Source organism: Typopeltis vanoorti, chromosome 9, assembly GCF_054136105.1.
Source record: "Typopeltis vanoorti isolate ZY-2024b chromosome 9, IOZ_Tvanoo_1.0, whole genome shotgun sequence".
Lineage (NCBI taxonomy): Eukaryota > Metazoa > Arthropoda > Arachnida > Uropygi > Thelyphonidae > Typopeltis > Typopeltis vanoorti.
In genome coordinates this window covers 9897878-9917832 of record NC_143557.1, presented here as the reverse complement: position 1 = coordinate 9917832, position 19955 = coordinate 9897878, and the positions used below count along the sequence as shown (strand labels likewise).

Below are 19955 nucleotides of genomic sequence, written 5' to 3'. Positions count from 1 at the left end.
CCTAGAAGGCACCTTGTTAGGACATTAGTTATTTTTCCGTTAGAGTTTGAATTGTTTCTACAACACTCTAGTTGAGTGATTGACTATTTAGATTTAGTTGGAATTCATCATAAGGTTTAATGGAATAAAAACGGCACAAATAAATAATTAAACATGTTTAATCAATCCTATATTTTATCTCAGTCACTGAGACATTGCCAGGGAAATATTAAAATTGTAAAACACACAAAATTGAGCAAAATAATAAGAGGAAAAGTTGCGAGTATTTTTACAATTTTAACATTGTTTACCTAACGATGTCTTAGTCACTGAAATGAAATACAGGATTATTATTATTTTTTTTAATATTGCTACTACAAACGAAAGGTTATCTGCAAACATATAGTACATTTGGTGCCATAGGTGGGCTAAGATCCCCCTTCCCCCATTTTTATCAGTAGTCTTATACCAGGCAATGAAATTTATCTCTCACCTAAAGACAACCACAAAAACCCATACCCAAGGCTGAATTCATACCTGCAGCCTGTTGGTTGGAGAACGAGTACACTGACCACTTGGTCAGCCTGGTTGGCCGTGTTTAATATTTTAGCACATAAGTCTAAATTGTCAACTGCTAATACTACATGGAGTAGCATGACATGCAAATCTACTACAGTAAGTGGAAGCTTCATTTATCAAGAAAACTCACCCGGCTAACTTTCTTGAAAAGGTGCAGAGAGACAGGAATTTCATCTTCATGTGTTAAGTTGAAGATTAAATTTCACTCTTCTAAAGCTCATCCTAACTACAGGTGCACTAGCTTTGCTTTACCGCAAGAACAATTCAGTATAACACATGTTATTACTCTATATGCTATTAAAGCAGTCATTAACACTCTACAGATATAACTGTTGTCAATTCTTAATCCTGAACTTTGGACTGTTCTAATATATCGGATAAATCAGTCCACAAAGAATTTCTAAAAATATAGGAGGAAACACTTTAAGAAATATAACAATCTGCAGCAATAATTTTCTCAGCTGCAGAGTCAGCTGTTTCAAGTTGTCGTAAACCTTTCATCTAAAAGGCTCGATGATACAGCTATTAGCGTCCTTAGTCTTTGGAGTAACAGCACATCAAGTTCCATCTTCAGACATGCTGCATATAGAACATAGCATTTACAACTTGCCTCCTACCATTGCCAACAATATCAGGCTTGACATAGCTAACATTCTCTCTCACAAGCTTTGCTGCCCAGAAGAAAGAAATCTCTCTCTAACAGCCAACTCCTTTCTCTGTAAATTACACAAAGACAATAGCATAGTAATGATGACAGTTGATAAGGTTAACTCTATTGTGGTCATCAATGCTAGTGAATATAATCGGAAAATGAATGTGTTGCTTAGAGACTATACTACTTATAATCCACTGGATCGTGTTCCCACCAATTCTCAAAATACACATTTAAAAGCCTTCTTAAAAATTTCAATACTTGGCCTCCTGAAATAGTTAAAAAAATTCAATCCACTTAGCCCCCCCCCCCCCCCACACACACACAATATACAGATTACCAAAAATTTATAAACCCAATAACCCTCTCCATCCCATAGTGATGCCACTGATTCTCGATCTTTTAAGTTAACAGCTAGCTAAATCCTTAACCTCCTAAATCTTTACAGGTTACTCTTAATCTTATACTAAAAATTCCACTCATTTCAAATCTCTCATCCAAAATTTAGTTTTAGATAATAACAATATCATGGTAAACTTTGCTGTCGCCTCTCTTTTTACCAACATCTCTCTTTCTGACACTTTAAATTTTCGAAAAAAATTTTCCCCATGACATCCTTGATCTATTTAATTTTACCATGCATTATGGCTACTTCACTTGGAAAGACACCATTTATAAACAGACTGAGGACACAGCCATGGGATTTCCCTCTCCAGCCAATTATTATATGTAGCATTTTGAAAAATATGCTTTTGATATTGCCATTCTCAAACCTTCTATCTGGATAAGGTATGTTGATGATGTGTTCTCTATTTGGCCACATGGTTTAGATACATTAGACTTTTTTCTCCTCGATTTCAATAGATAGCATCACAGAATCTAGTTCACCATAGAAAAAGAAAATAATAATAGCCACCTTGGTACCTTTTTACTCCCTTTGTTTACAGACCCCCCCCCCCCCATACAATGACAAACAGATACATACACAAACTTTCCAATCATCCCTCCTTTCAACAATATGATCATCATCAAATTCCTGCCATGTACCCTCAAGGGGTGTACAGGATATGACAGTACTACATGAAAAAATTACATCATTACTAACTTCCTATCTACAATTTTCCTCCAAATCAGTCTGTTACTTGTCAAGACTCCAACATTATCAGATCTTATATTTCTATCGTCTAAGGCACTTTGTACCGTATCAATCCACCTATATCTTGGTCTTCCTCTGGATCGTTTTCCTGCCAACCTGGCAGAGAACACTTGTTTTGCTAATCTTTCCTCTCCCATTCTATTTAAGTGACCATACCACCTGAGATTAGCACTGCTAACGCATTCCTGGATGCTGACAATGTCAAGTTCTTTCCTAATATCCTCATTTTTAATATGATATTGCCATTGATGCCATCTGTTCACGCCTCTAATCTTTCTCAGGACTCTCATATCTGCAGTCTCTAGTCTTTGGTCAAGTGTTTTACTTCTGACCCAGCTCTCAGATCCATAAGTTAAAACTGGTTTGAACACTGTCTTGTATACAGCTAATTTAGTGTTCCGACTAATTTCTTTCTTATTCCATATGAATTTATTCAATTGACTTCCCACCATACCAGCTTTGTTGATTCTGTTGTCTATTTCTATATTTAATTTACCATCTTCAGTAAAAATCATGCCTAAGTAGCTGAAATGTTTTACTTGTTCCACAGGTTCTCCATTCACAACACAGTTGACATTTTCAATGATTCTGCCTATTTTCATTGTCTTTGTCTTTTTTATTGCTGACCTTCATACCATATCTATTACAACAGCTATTCAATTTAGTCAGAGAATCTTGCAGACTTGTAGCGGATTTATTTAGAAGTATAACATCATCCGCATAAAGCAAAGAGCTGACATTAACATCTCCAATTTTGATATCAGGTTTAATACCACATTCCTTCATAATGTGATCCATATAGATAATGAATAACAGAGGGGATAATGTACATCCTTGTCTCACACCAGATTTAACATTAAACCTCCTGTACTTCCTTCAATTCTAACTGCTGACTTACATCTCAAATAAAGACTAAGTATTGCTTGATATAATGCCCCATTGACACCATATAACTGCAGCGTTTTGAATAGCTTCTCTCTTGGCACCTTGTCATATGCCTTTTCCAAATCGACAAAACTTAAATACAGATCTTTGTTATATTCCTCAATATGGTGTTATCAAAATCATTGTTAATAGAGCCTCCAATCTCTATTCTACCCAGGCTGAACTCTCCTTTATTCATTAGATCTTCTTGTCCAATGGTTATAATGCCAAAAAAAATTAATTGTTCCTTATATCCAGGGAACCTCAGAAACAATAGCAAGAACTTGAAAAAAAATACAATGCCTACATTGCATTCAAACCTTATCTGAAGCTGCTGCCATCATCTGCTCTCCCAAGGATCCTTTAAATTCCTCTCTCTGTTCCAGGTGTTCACAGGGTTTCTTGTTCTTGCAACTTATCATATTATGATCAAACTGGAAGATCTGCAAACATACACCTAGAAAAACATAAAAAGTACATCTACTGCCACTTTATTGTTCAGTCAGGTCTAGTTGCCGATGCCTTGGGTACCTTGCACATAATCAAATGGAAGAAAACTACTATGCTTCACCACAATACAAATTTGATTTTTTTTTTTTTAGAATCAGTAGCAGATTTTAAAAAAAACCAACCTAATCTTAATAAATATGATTGTATTAAACTTGGCAAGATTTTGGAAACTTTAATTTTTAAGTCTCCAACCCAAACAGCACCCATAGAGGACACCTCCTCATAGAACTTCACACTTTCACTCTTATTTTTTTTCAACTTACTGTTTTGTTCAATTTTGTGTGTTTTTGTAATTTTAATATTGTTTCCATGATGATGTCTTGTAACTGAGACAAAATATAGGTTGATTAAAATGTGTTTAATTATTGATTTGTGCTGTTGTTATTCAATTAAACCTCATAATGACTAGTTGGACATTGTGTGCTTGTTAGAGTTGTAAATTGTGCTTTGAAGATGTTGAGTAGAAAACCTGCGAAATATTAAGAAGTTAAATAAATTAATTGTATATTTTTTCTCTTGGTGTAGTTTATATCATGAAGTACTGTTATGACCAGCTCTTTACTATATGCAGATGAGGCTATAGTCATATATAAAACCAGTACAAAATTTTGGGGGGTTGTAGCCAATCCCCCCAAAATCTAGAAAATATTAAAACCAGTTAACCCCCCCCCCCCCTTCATAACAGATATTATACTAAATCTATCACCATTCCATATATTTGGGGCAAGTCTAAAAATCTAACAAAAATCCTAAAAAAACATGACCTGACTACCTGTTACAAACCATATAAGAAATTGGTATCCTTTATCCACTCCACTAAAGACCAGTCACTTCCCCCTAGACCTACCTGGAGTATACCAGGTCTGTTGCAGTCTACTATGGCCAAACAGGCAGGACAGCTAATATTAGGATATCCAAACACAAAGACTGCATCCAGTTTCACCAATACAGCCACTCAGGATTTCTTGACCATACACTAGATACCCACCACAGAACATGCTGGAAGAAGGCCACTTTACTACACTGAAAGGTTATTGCTGGAATCAGCCTCAGCTCTAAAAAAATTTTCCAAACCTCAACAAATTTGGGTGCATGAGACTGTCCCAAATTTGGGAAGAAGCTTGCATCCTAAGAACATCAGTCCAACAGCCAAGACAACTCAATTTAGCCTGCTATGGGGCACCTTTAGGACTCTAGGACCAACTTCAGTTGTCTTCTTCAGCCCCAATTGCTCGTTGTTAGAGCCTGCATGCACATATCATAGTTTTATGTTCCCAGAAGATGGTAATGTAACATTGTCGAAATATGGGAAGGTATTGATTAAAGTTTTTTAATTAATATTTTAGTATACATTGTCATTTCCTTCCTGAAAAAGTCTTGCTGTGAGGACATCATGTTGGAGGCTTAATGGATTTTTTACAACACTTTACAAATTGATTTTTTACAAATTCAATTCACTTGTAACTTGTCGTATATAGACAAAACAGGACATGCGATTCTAGTCCAGGGAAAAAAAATAAAAAAATGATACATGAAATTTAATAATTATTGAAAATCTAGCCCTTCTGATCATGCCTTGAGCAGTCTAAACTGATTGATTGGAAAGTCACTTCCTTAAACCATTTGCCAAAATTTTGTATGCATGCAAAGTTAAAGAAGCCTGTGAAATGCTAATAAACCATTCAATCTCAACAACAATGTCCTAAAAATCTCAAAAATATGGATGGCGCGCATGCGAGCACACACACACACACACACACCTCACATAACTTCTTTATCAAATTCTTCCAAGACTCTAGGCTAATTTGATATTGATTCATCAAACCACTAACGCTGCTTTTGATTTAACTGATAGTGATATCTATCCCATATAAATAACAGGACTTAAGCTTTGATGTAATTTATTTTTTCCCTACCAGAGGACAAGGTAACAATGTTTATGTTTGACCAAATTAATAATACTGCCATACTGTGTGGATTGTCATGCAGATTGGTGCAGACTGTAAAAGTAAGGCCCCACATGAATAACACAATGTTTTACTAATATTTTTTTTTCAGGCTGTTGTACCATGTAACCTAAATTGATGAAAGAAAGAAAGAAGTGAGATTACTTGAATGCAGCGATTTTCAACCGGTGTGCTGCAAGATTTATGAAAACAAATTAACTGAAAGAAATAATGTTGCAATTTGTGCATTTATTTATTAGTTTCTGGTCTTCCATCAGCACCTGAAGCTCCCTTATTTATATTTTACAAAACTTATGGTTGGTGAATCAGTTTAAAATTATGTGTTAATTAGCTTTAATCTTTTGATAAGTGTATTCACAAATAACTTCATTTAATTCTTCAATACTCAAAATAATTTTGAGTTTTGCCAGATTGTCAAAAAAATTAAAAGAGTATATTTTTAATGTGCCGCAGATTTTTAATAATTAGTCTAGGTGTGCCATATTATGAAAAGGTTGAAAATCACTGCTCTAATGTATGTCAAAGATGGTGCCACACAATATTCAGCTGATGACTGAGACTGTCATGTGGAGCACTGTGAGTGGTTTTTGCAGCATAGGCAGCTTGAAAAACGTATGTTCAGCAATGAAGCAGTGTTTCAACTTAATAGTTCAGTCAAAAGGCATCATCAGTTATTCGTGTATGTGTACAAACAAAACAAAACAAACTACCAAACCAAAACAAACAAAACAGAAATATTCATATAACAAAAACTCATGGAGATAAAGTCTACTGGAAGAAAGTGAACCAAGTTGCTCTGTTTTGTGCCAAATGGTAAATGTTCAGATGGTTCATGAGCCCCATCTTCAAAAAGAAATTTGCTTATCAATTGCCAAACTGTTTTCTTGGTCTTCCCTTCCTTTACATCCATTAGTTGGTCTACTGAGAGCAAGAGCACTCAATGTAGGTTAAAGTTAAAGTGGCTTTCTCAGTTGGTGTCCTAACCACTCAGTTGACTTTTTTGAATTGATCTCAGTCGACTTGTTTCAAATTATTTCAATTAGAGGTCTTTGCTGGTTTTCTTCAAAAATGACAGTATTAGGAATGTGATCTTGCCATGTGCATTTCGGTATTGTTCAAAGGTATGTTGTCCCAAAGCTATGGATAATATTAACTGCTCGTTGATGTTCTATGTCTGGGCACCATATGTAAAATGGCATGACTGATAGTTTTGTAGAGATGAATTTTGATATTCGTGGCGATGAGATTGGAATTCCAGATAATGGTCCAATGAAAACCCACACTGGCTAATGGAAGAGCATGTACAACATGATCCAAGAATTGCAGTATGAACTGCTATACGTGTGTGTGTGTGGAGGGGGGGGGGGATGACAGATTAATTAGGCCATGTTTCTTTCCAAAGATTAGCAGGTGAAACCTATCTTCGTATACCAACATTTCTAATACCTGAAATGGATGAGATCCTGCTGGCAGAAAAAGCAGCTATGTTATTTCAGCAAGATGGAGCTCTGTTACATTTTTCAATTAATATCTGGAATTTTCTGCAGAAACATTGTCAAGGAAATACTGGATGATGTGGACCAACTGAATGGCCACCGAGGTCTCCAGATATGGAGCTACCTCAAATCAGTGGCTTATGTCACTTGAGTCAGAACAATAGATGATCTAAAGGAGACAATCCCATTAAAATTTGCAAACATAAGAGAAAATGTTACTGAGAATGCTTAAAGGTCATCTGTCAAATGAATAAGGAAGTATTTAGAAGGAAATAGCAAGCAATTTGAACATATAATGTATTTATATAATAAATTGATCATTGGGCCCTGACTTTTGGTACACCCTGGATATATATCATTATCTATCATCATCATCATATATCCATCATCTGTACTCCAGATGATGACCATAATATGAAGGAGAAAAATTGATAATTATCTTGATTTGTACATGAAATTTTAAGTTATTAGTCTAACACAGTAGTTAGCTTCATAATTTACCATAATGAAACAGAATTTAATCAGTTTTAACCAGATATTACTCTAGCCTTGCATTCCTTGTTATGAAATCAATGAATTATATTAAAATAACCATTTTTGGATCATTTGTAAATAAGTAAGCACTTCAGAATATTTGCAATGTTCTTAACATATAACTATATTTCAATCTATTACAGTAGCATTTTCATCACCTAACCTACATATGGACATTCCTTCATACAGGATTAAATAGAAGAAGATAACTGGGCTGTACAAAAGTTGTCATAAATCTGGGAGACTATTTTTAGAATCAGAATCATGTAATGAAGAAATCCCAACCTCAACAAATATGGATTAACTTGCCAATCTGTGAGAGAATCATTCTAAGACCACATGTAGCCTGACTTTTATGACTTGATTTCACTGTTATTGGCTCCCAGAGGATGCCTTATTAGGACAGCAGATACAATTTGAATTGTTTCTACAACTCTAAATAAGTAAGCACTTCATTGTTACCACATTTGCAATTTTGGACTCGGATAATACTGGTTCGAAATTGAGTGAAATATTAGGAAGTTCAACAAATTATTTATTTTCATCTGGTGTTGTTTATAGAGTGCAGCACCGTTATGAATATTGTTCTATTACACTTTTGATCATTTTTATTCTAGCATAATGTTACAAAACATTATTTTGATAGATGAAATATTAAAAACAAATGCACATTTCTTGTAATTAACATATATATTAGTCCTACAACTGTTTTTTTTATTAAACCAGACCTTAGTACAACTCTGTTCTAAAAGTGACCTACCTTTATTTCGAGGGTATCAGATATCACATAACTTACTATATTTTATGCTGCAAATTGTTTGCTTTCATCACAGTTCTAACAACATGAGCAATCATCATTATCAACATTAGAGTGAATAACATCTAAACATTAAAATTGGCATAAAAATGATTTAGTCTTGAGATTTAATGCAACACTATAGTTTCAACATTTTGTTTTTTGTTCTGAGTTCTAGCTAGTGGAATAAGAAATCAAATTTGAACTATCAAAAAATGAAATCTTTCTAAACTGATAAGGAAGAATAAAACTTCAATTTTGATTTATATTAAAATCAATACACAAATGTGCTGCTATAGAGGAAGAAAAGCAGAGATTTTTACCTTTCTTTTGTCTACCAAACCTTGTTTCAAAATTAGATTGCCTTGAACAAATCGATTCCATGGGTTATGTTGGGCTTGAGTCTCTATGCGCTGTGAAAATTCCTCAGGTTCAATATCTAGAATGGATGGTTTCTTAGCCAACTTGTTGCATGTATCTTCGTCATCTTCATGAAGTGCAAGACCTAATAGTCTTGTCATCTGTTTATCATCCAACCCAGGCTCCAAGTGATCTGGGACCTTGAATAATTAACAGTATATTTGACTGACAAAAATGGAACATTTAATTCTTAAATAAAGAAAACAAACAACAATATAAACGCAGAATAATATTAAATCATTTTTTTTGATGTAATTAAAGTCACAAGTATTGCATTTTAGTATCACCAATATTATTTCAGGTGGCTAGTTCTAAGATGTCAAGATCAATTGGTTTCTATTATTATTGTTATTATTATTATTATTCCGGGCAACTCCAAGGAGTCGACAGACTCATCGAGGGAGGCCCTAACATCATGTCAAGAACAACTATTCGACATTGACACAGTATCTATCATACCTTGCCTTGAATTCATTCACGGTCGTAGCACTCACAACAGACTCTGGAAGCTTATTCCACTCATTCACCACTCTCCAAGTAAAAAACCTAGCTCTAACTCCCTTGTCAACCACGCTCTTGCCCAGCTTCCATGCATGGCCACTAGTCCTCCCACCATCAGTAATATTTTTAAAAATATCTTCTGGATCAATCTTATAGAAACCCTTCAGTAATTTGAATGTCTCAATCATATCACCCCTCCTTCGCCTATCGTCCAATCTCTGCAACCCACAAATCTTCAACCTATTCCCATAAGGTTTATTCCACAGATCATCTTGGTCACTCGTCTCTGGATCCCCTCCACTTCCTCCCCATCATGAAGAAACCCTGGTGCCAATAACTGGCCACAGTAGTCCAGATGGGGTCTTATCAAGGCTCGATACAGAGGAACAACAACTTGTTTGTCTCAGCATGTTAAAGTATTTTTCATAAGCCAAGTGATTCGATGAGCTGATTTAGTCACTTTTGCAATGTGCCCCTTAAACTTCAATTCCATATCCACCAACACTCCCAAATCCCTGGCCTCATCAATCTCCTGGAGTACATTCCACCAATGCGATATACTGCTGCTATTCTTTTCACCCCAAAGTGCATAACCTTACACTTTGCCACATTAAATTGACATCCATTTTTCCTAGCCCAGTCCTCCAAACTATCCAAATCATCCTGTAAAATTTTGACATCCTGTGCACTCACAATTGCTCTACCCAACTTTGCATCATCAGCAAACAAGTGAACACTTCCTCTCAAATCCTTTCCTATATCATTGATGATCAAATTGAAAAGCAGTGGTCCAAGAACAGAATCCTGCGGCACACCACTAGTCACAAGCCATCTTTTAGACTCCACTCCTGCATAAACCACTCTCTGGTATCTCTCCTTCAACCACCCTCCTATCCATCTCACCAACCCTATATCTATCCCCATCTGCTCCAGTTTACTGATTAGGGTTCCATGTGGTATCCTGTCAAAGGCCTTGGCAAGGCCCAGTAGTATCACTGTAAACCCATTCCCCCTATCCAGTTCAGCCGTCACTGTGTTATAAAACGTGAGCAAGTTACTGAGGCATGATTTACCCTTCACAAAACCATGTTGTCCCCCATACAATATCCCATTTTCATCTATCCAATCCTGTATTCTTTTCTTGACTAATTTCTCCAAGACCTTGACAATGATTCCTGATATGCTAATCGGTCGGTAATTAACAACAGCAGTCTTGGAACCACCTTTATGCAGTGGAACTATTTTCCCCCTCTTTCCACCCCCTCGGGATTAACCCAGACCCGAGACTCAAATTAAACAAAATGGTCAAGGGTACTGACAATTCTTTAGCTGCTTCTCGTACGACACGAGCTGGTATACCATCCAATCCCACGGATTTATTGACATTGAGGTTATGCAATAGACTACTCACCTCCACTTCATTCACCACAATTCCCGTATAATCTACTGGTTTAATTGTTTCTGCAATGTCACCACCTGGATGATATATACTTGCAAAGTGCTCACTCAGTAACTCAACTATATCAACTGATTCAGTTACCTCCCTACCATCGGCATTCTTTAAAATCATTCTGCCATGTACATTTTTCCTTTTACTTGCTATATATCTAAAAAACTGTTAAGGATTCTCTTTAGCCTGCATGGTCAATGTTCTTTCGTAATCCTTTTCTTACCACACTCGTTACCCTTCTGGCCTGCGCTTTATACAGTTCATGTGCCTGCCGGTCACCTTTCTCCTTAAATTCCCTCTATAGTTGTTTCTTTTTTTGCAGCTCAAGCTTAATGGTGTTATTCATCCATTTAACCTCTACTTGATTTATTATTCAGACTCTAGGTATACAGTCAGCCATTGCTTCATGCAAACACTTCTTAACTGCCTTCCATGCACTATCATCTTCTAGTCCTTGCAGTTGTACATGCCATGCCACTGAACCAATCAAACTCCTAAGCTTGTCATACTTTTCAGCCCGATAATTCCACATGTACCCTGTCTTAATTGAAAATTCCACACCTTTAGCCACCTCCCTCAATTTGCACATCCATTACATTCAGCAACACTTTCTCAAGTCTCCTTACACTGTAACCATTCAAATGCAAGCCATCCATCTTATATAGATCCTTTCGCCCATCGAACTCACTCCACACATCCACATATTCCACACCACTCGTCATACATAACCCACGCATAAAGTCATTCGCAATTATGGCTATCTTTTTAAACATTTCACTGTCATACCGTGGCAAAAGACTAATCATTCTAACTCTCTCACTCTTTTCTTTTGATACCTCAAACAATTCATTCAGGTCTTCTATCATTTCCATTTTATCTCCTTTCAAATTATTCGTACCTGCCAAAACAATCATTTCTTTCACCCTTTCCTTTTGCTCTCTAATAGACTCAGTTACATCCTTTATGGTCGCACCAGGTTGGTACGATTTTGTCAAATCCTCTACTAACACTCCTCGTACTAATGAGTCTCCATACAGCACTCTATCCTTCATTTTGTTCATGTTCACACTCATACGCCTATTTTTCCTGTCATACTTTTTATTATTGGTTGGTTAATTCACTTGACTTTTGCTCATACACTCTAGCTGCTGTTTTGCCCTTTGTATCGCACCATTCAACAACTCGATCTCACTCATTGCATCTATCTCATCTTTTTTATTCTCTGTAAAACCATTAATACTATCGTTCACACTTTCTACATTCACGCTCTCACAATTCTCTGGTACAACCTCGCCGTTTCTTGTCATATCCCTATTTTCTTCATTCTGAAGTTAGACAAAAATATCACACTCACGATCCGAAATACACTTCAATTCCTCATTCTCCCTACATTTTCTACACACATTCACTCCTTTATTATCATCTAACCACACTCTGACCACACTCCGCAAAGCGTACATTTCACAGATAGTACACTGAATCATCTCCTTTACATTACCGTTCTTGAAAGAAGATGGCGAACCATCATTACTGGCTGCCATTTTCCTTCGTACTGGAGCCATACTTACTAGTAACGTATTTTATCAAATTATAAATTATAAACACCAAAACACACAAACAGACGCACTAAGATACGCAAGACAAACAAAACTACGCAATATTAAAGTAAATTTATCAACGATAACTGAAAATAACGCTTATCTTATCTGGAGTTTTCACGAACACTACACACCACGAATCCCTCTAGCGGCGACTTCCCGACATAGATTATGTTATAAAACACTTTAGTACACTAACTACACTAATAAAACTACAATAATATACTAAAATTACACAATTGAATCTAACAAAATATTAATAAATCAACAAAAATCACAAATCTTTCAGGAGCTCTCCGACAGTACGTCCTTTCACCAGCTAGCCTCGACACCAGTCCAATAGTATATCTATAAACATTCACCTTGAAGTGACACAACCACTCTGCATGATGAGATCATTATGCAAACTCAGTAGTTAATTGTAGGATATCTATATTAAAATTCTGATCCTACCATACTAGGGAGATGATTATGAGAAAGGTGGTTTCCTGTTGCCTTCCTTGCAGTACTATATCCTATGGCTGTATCCTGTGTGTTCACGGAGCCAGTTTGGCTGCTTGCAGGATAAAAAAAACCCTAGATAAATTGATGGAAAAAACTTGCTGTCCACGCCCAAGACTGGCTAACTTGGCTGGCTGACGAAGATCCTTAAGCTCCTCACATCGTCGAATTGAACCTAGGACACTCCTTCCCCAGACATATGGTTGCGAAGCATATAGCCACTAGGCTAACCAAGTGGTCAAAACTATGATTTTGATCCCACAAATTTAAAAAAAAAAAAAATGAATTGAATTTAATGTGAAGTAATAATATGGTATTTATTAGAAAAATCAAGTGAATATTAGATCCATCATTATTTGAAAGCAGAATGTAGAAACTATTAAAGTTTCATAAAAATAAGTTGGCCAGACAGCTTACGGTAACACACCCGTCAGAATTTACGAGTTGCCCTAGTGTGAACTACTTTAGAAAACATGAACACTGCCCAGGCATCCATATATTTGCTTTCTAATTAGTCCATTTTTGATAAGGTTTCACTAGCCTGACAGCTGTTTCGAACTGGTTGGTTCTCTTCAGAGGCCAGGCAGAAACCTTAAAACCAAAAACGCTCTTTCAATACTAAGTTGCAAGAAGCAACTCATAAATGCTGGCAGGTGTATTCTTGTAAGCTCTCTGGTCAACTTATTTATACGAAACTTTCAAAGTTGCTACATCTGGCTTTGAAATAATGCTGGATCTAATATCCATTTGATTCTTATAATTTTGCAATGCCGAACTGAAGCCCTTTGACTCTTTATTTTAGTAAATGGTATTTATTATTTTGTAAAGTTGTTACCTAAACATTTATTCCTTTCTGTATGTTGCAAGCAAGACATTTGGGATGTAATCTTTGATTACTGAAGTCTTGCTTAGATATAATTTAAATTGATTTATATTAGAGCTTAATTATATTTTTGTATAAGCTGTCAAATGTTGGCATTTTTGTGCCATTTGTATCTGGACAAATGCTTGGAAGATTTGTCTAGAAATTACAGCGAAAGTTGCTGTAATTTACATAATCAGAGTAATTAACTTATCACAATGCACAAACTTATAAACTAAATAATATTAAAAAAAATTCTGTTTGTTTCATGGGGTGCTTAAGGATCAAAGGAATGAGGGCATGCAAAAATAAGGCAAAAGATAAAATAATGGATGCAAGGTAGAGAAAAAATTGAGGATGGGAAGATAAGAATTAATGAAAGAGAAAGTGATAAGCTAAGAAAAAAGGGAAAAAAAAGAATATGAAAGAAGTGATAGAACATGTTATGGTATGGTATTCTTAAAGTCATGGAAGAGAGCAGATAGTTTCAAGAGAAAGAACTATGGTATATGAAATATGAGATGTGTGACATGGAAACAAAGTGCAAAATTTATTTGAGAGTGATATGCACCTGGGATAAAAAGATGATAAGGAGATGGGTACATAAAAGTGAGAAACTTTGATGCATCCATAGAAACAGATATATTGTGCTATGGAAACCTATATTTGGAAAAGTGGATGGTGAAAGAGTAACAAAGGCATTTTTTTTTTTTTTTTTTTTTTTTTTTTTGGGTGGGGACAAAGATTTGGGATGCGACTGACATTCTGAGAATGCAGATGAGGAGTGCAATAGATGATATATAGAAGAGTCACTTGTAAGTGAAATATTTGGTATCCAACTAGATATGAAAGAAATGTTCCATCCATAATTTCATTGGAACATCAGCAAATGCCATCTGGTCACTTTGCAACTCAGTGATGTACTACACAAATTCTTGTCCAGTGGCCTATTGTAGGCTTTTCTTGAGGCTTCAACTCTCCAAACCAGTCACTCCAGACAGATCTTAATGAGGATCTACCACTTCCTCTTTTTCGATGAATTTTATCTATAATTACTATTTTGAGGAGTCCTTTCATTTTTTTCTTCTATGTATTCAAAATATTTCAGCTTTCTGCTATCAGGGCTCTTAAAGAGTCTTAAACTTCTACTGATCCTTTCTAGAAACCATCCATTTGTCTGCTCTTCAGTGTATAAAATCCTCAACACTTTCCCATAACACCATATCTCAAAACCAACTATCCTTTTTCTAAGCGATTTCATTATATTCACATTCACAAATAGCTACTGAAAATACAGCTGCATCCAGAATCCTCAGCTTTCTTCTTATGATGATAGTTTTGTCCTTCAGACTTTAAGGATGTCTCCGAGTATTGTTCTAGCTATAAGTAATCTTCTTCTGATGTCTTCTAAACAGCAATTCTTCACATTGATGCCCAGTAAAATGGATCCCCAGTAAAAAAAAAATATGCTAATGTCCTCATTATTTCTCCATCAAGGTACACTTGTTTCTCAAGACCTTCTCTCTCTCTCTGTATATTTCCTTCAAGAACCATAATCTTTGTCACACTAGGCTTGAGTCTAAGTCCACATTTCTTGCTGAACTCATTAACTCTGTCAAGGATTTATAATAGTTTTTCTTTGTCATTACAGAGAACTACTGTATAATCAGTGTATCACAGATGATTAACCAATCAGGCACTATTCCAGTCTTCAGCCTATCCAGTCCTGCATGCTTCACATCCTTAGAATAGATATGATTAGATAAGAGAAAGTAGGCAAAGTCCCTTGTCTACTGAAGCAAATCACTTCATCCTACACATGTTCACGTTATGGCTTCATGCACATTGTACAAGTTAGCATCAACTTGATGTGTGTTGTGAAAACCTATCACTTTCATTACCTGCCAAATTTCAGAAAAATACAAATGCTTTAGAGTTGTCTATGTAACACAAATTCAGTCTAAACTCTCTTATCAATGATCTACCTAAGGCAAAGGATCACATCTCTGGTACTATGCTTTTCCTGAAACCTGCCTGTTACTCGGGAAGCCTCAAATATGGTTTCCTATTTAGAATAATCTTTAGCAGAATCTTGCTTGGAGGAGAGGTTAGTTCTATAGTTCTTGTGGGGCAATATGAATACTGGACTTCTTCCAGTTCCTACTACCCATATCCTGTTGCCCTTAAAACATTCTTATCCCTCCATCCCCTGTGGCCATAATGAGCACTGGATTTTATCTGCACCCAAGCATCACTGTTATTAAGCTTTTTTAAAAAAATTACATGCCCAAATGGAAGTAGTTCCAATTCAAGATTCCCCATGGAAGGAATCTCTTCCAAACATTCCCAATCCTCTCTGCTATACAGTTCCTAACATTACTTTTTACTCACACACATGGCACTGATGATATGCTGTAAGTCTTCATACATTTACAGTGTGTGAGTCATGTGTGTATTGTGCATGATAACATACAATATGGGATTACACTTCTGCTTAAGTGTAATCCCATAAGTTCATGCTTTAACCCAAACATCTTTTTTGTAATTGTGCTACCTCATCTGGAACTCTATTTCTTGACATTTTTAAGCAAAATATTTATCCTTGTCCTTCCTGATGGGGTTTTATCTGACTTCCTCTTATATTCTTTAAACTGCTGAGTTTGTGCATGCATTACCAAGATGTTTTTTTTTTTTTTTAATGGTGCAAAGACACCAAAGATCATATTGCACCAGGAAACAGGTCACAGCAGTACATATGGTAACTGGTGTAGGACAATCACAAACATCCATGCCATTGGCAGGATTTGAACCTACAGCCTGTTGGCTGGAGAGCAGATATGCTAATCTCAGCCAACCAGGCTGGCTCCCAAGATGTAGTGAGGTAGTTTAGAAGAAATGAAATTTCAAGTAATTACAGACGAATTTCTCTACAAAATGTTCTAGGTAAGATTTACACAAGCATACTTGAAAAGAAGTTGAGAAAAATTGTGGAAGAGAGAAACTGGGAGAAGAACAAGCTGGATTCAGGCCAAACAGACATTGTCAAGATCCAGATTTTTGTTTATGACAAATAGTTGAGAAATCATGGGAGTATGACAAGGTGATCAGGGCAAAGCTTTTGAAAATAGTAGAGATATATGGAGTAAATAGAACCTTATACAGTGCAATACACAGTCTATATTTAACTTGTGAACAATTAGAATTGAAGGGAATACAGGAAGATGGTATGATATAAAATTAGGATAAGACAAGGATGCACATTAAAATAAAGTTGCACTAGGCCTGATTTTACGATTGGAGATGTCAAACTTAGCTTTTAGCTTTATGCAGATGATATTGTACTTCTAAACACATATAGTCCAAGTTTTCAGAATTCCCTAACTAAATTGAATAACAGCTGTAATAAATTTGGCATGAAAATCAGCAATAAAAAAAAAACAAACCTTGAAAATATGTAGGAACACAGAAAACTCCAGCTGTATTCTGAATGAGAACAAGAAAAATATTTAGGCAATTTAGGCACAATTTTTAGTGAAGATGACAAGTTAAATCTAGAAATAAACAGAATAAGCAAAGCTGGTTTGAGGGGTAGAATTGTTGAATAAATTTATATGGAATAAGAGAGAAATTAGCCAAAACACTAAATTAGCAGTAAACAAGACAGTGTTCAAACCAATTTTAAGTTATGGATCTGAGAGATGGGTTAGAAATAAAGCACCTGATCAAAGACTAGAGACCACAGATATGAGGAATGCTAGAAAAATTAGGGGAGCGAACTGATGGCATCAATGGCAGAATCACATTAAAAATTAAGATATCAGAAATTACTTTTGGGAGGCAACTTTATCTTCCAGCCAACTCGCTGCTATCAGAAAATTACGGAAATAAAAAAGCATCATCATCACCAGAGAAGATAAGGGTAGTGCCATAGTTGTCCTTAATGCCAAGCAATATAATTGAAAAATGGAGATTATTCTCTGAGATCGCACTACCTACATCCCACTAGACCATGATCCCACAAAAATGCAAGTTAAAAAATGAAAAAACTTACTTAAAAAGTATCTTCCTGGCCACCGTACAAAAAAATCTCAAACCTTTCGATTCTCATCCTAAAATCCAGACCCACCCCCCACAAACAAAACTTATAGAAGATGCCACTGACGCACCATACTACAAACTGTCAAAGCAGCTGGCTAACTCTCTTACCCCTCTCAATGGACTCACAACATCCTATATAAAAAACTCTACACATTTTAAAACCTTGATTGAAAATCTAACTTAAATAATACAGATATATTGGGAAGCTTTGACATCACCTCACCTCACTGTTTACCAATATCCCCTTAAATGACACCTTAACACTCTTAAAAAACGTTTTTCCTTCTGATATCTTAGATCTCTTTCCCTTTGCCATCAATTCTGGTTATTTTTCTTGGAAGAATAAAATTTACAAACAGATAGAGGGAAGAGCTATGGGTTTCCCCTTCTCACACCCATCTTGCCAATTTCTAGATGGAAAATTTTGAAAAAACCCCCCTCTCAAACCTTCTATCTGGCTAAGCTATGTAGATAATATGTTCTCCATTTGGCCTCATGGCCTACACACATTAGACTCATTCCTTGGTCACCTCGATAGCCTACATCCAAGAATCCAGTTTACAATGGGAAAGAAAAACAATAGTTTATCCTTCCTAGATACCTTAGTAAACACATCTTCCTAATGGTAACCTTTCCTTCACTGCATATAGAAACCCCATTCACACTGCTTATTACATTCACAAACTCTCCCACAACCCCTCTCAAAAATATGGCATTATTAAAACTCTAACCAATAGAGCCTATAATCTGTTCCAGTGGAAACTCTCTTTCAATCGAACTCAACATACAGAACATCTTCCTTTCCAATGGCTATAGTGATTACAGAATTAAAAAAATAATCACTTTCTACCTCATTCCTCGGTCATCGTTCACAATGATTTCAAAAATGCCATCACCATCCCCTACATCTGTGGCACATCAGAAAAAATAGTCAGGTCCTTAAAAAAGTTAATCCATTCTACCAAAGATCAGCTCCCTACTGGAGTACCCTGTTTCTGGAACATGGCTTCAGACAGACAGGCAGATCAGCAACCATCCATTTAGAAGAACAAAAATCATACATCTGCAATCATTACTATGGACAATCTGGCCTTGCATAGCATGTTTTGGATAGAGCAAGAACGGTCAATGAGTTCAAGGAGTGGTATGATGGACTTTGTTTTTCCTAATAAAGACCTCCCACGATGAGTCTCTTGACTCCACGGCGTCCTGAATAATAATAATAATAACAATTCATTTTTGTCCTGCACATAAATAAATAGTGATCACATCTTGTTAATTCTCTGTATACCTGTATCCTGAACTAGTGTGAAGATATCACGATTAGTCTTCTCTCCATGTGAATACGTGTGTACATCTATATGCTGCAATGTGACATTGGTGATGATTAGTTTGTATCCTAAACAGAAATCCAGCAGGCACTTACCATCATAATGTGCCAGCCAGATTTTTATAGAGGCAGTGAAGGAAAAGAAGAAAGCATTTCAAAAGTTCTTGGCAAATAAGTCAGCTGGTGCTTTTGAGAATACAGAGACAAACGCAAGAATGCTAAACACTGTGTAAAACTAGCTAAACAAAAGTCATGGGAGGACTTTGGCAAGAACATAGAAAATAAATATCAAGAAGGTGGCAAAATATTCTGGAGGTTGTTGAAAAAGCTCAGGAATGGAGGAAACAGTGCTGCAAAAGGAGTTAGAGATGATAAAGGTGACATGAAAGCAGACGAAAAAGATATGCTTGAAGTATGGAGTAATTACTTTCAAAATCAACATCATCATCAAATTCCTGCCATGTACCATCAAGGGGTGTACAGGATATGACAGCAGTACATGAAAAAAAAATTACATCATTACTAACTTCCTATCTACAATTTTCCTCCAAATCAGTCTGTTACTTGTCAAGACCCCAACATTATCAGATTTTATATTTCTA

General features: G+C 35.9%; 1 protein-coding gene across 2 annotated transcripts in view; it reads right to left on the bottom strand.

Moving 5' to 3' along the window:
- The window catches only part of Pdk1 (Phosphoinositide-dependent kinase 1), a 355658-nt gene that overhangs the window by 82147 nt on the left and 253556 nt on the right, over positions 1-19955 (bottom strand). For both annotated transcript variants that reach the window (XM_090398374.1, XM_090398375.1), the window contains one exon: positions 8917-9153. In XM_090398374.1, coding sequence (XP_090254500.1) covers positions 8917-9153 — 237 coding nt within the window. The remainder of the gene's footprint in view (positions 1-8916; positions 9154-19955) is intronic.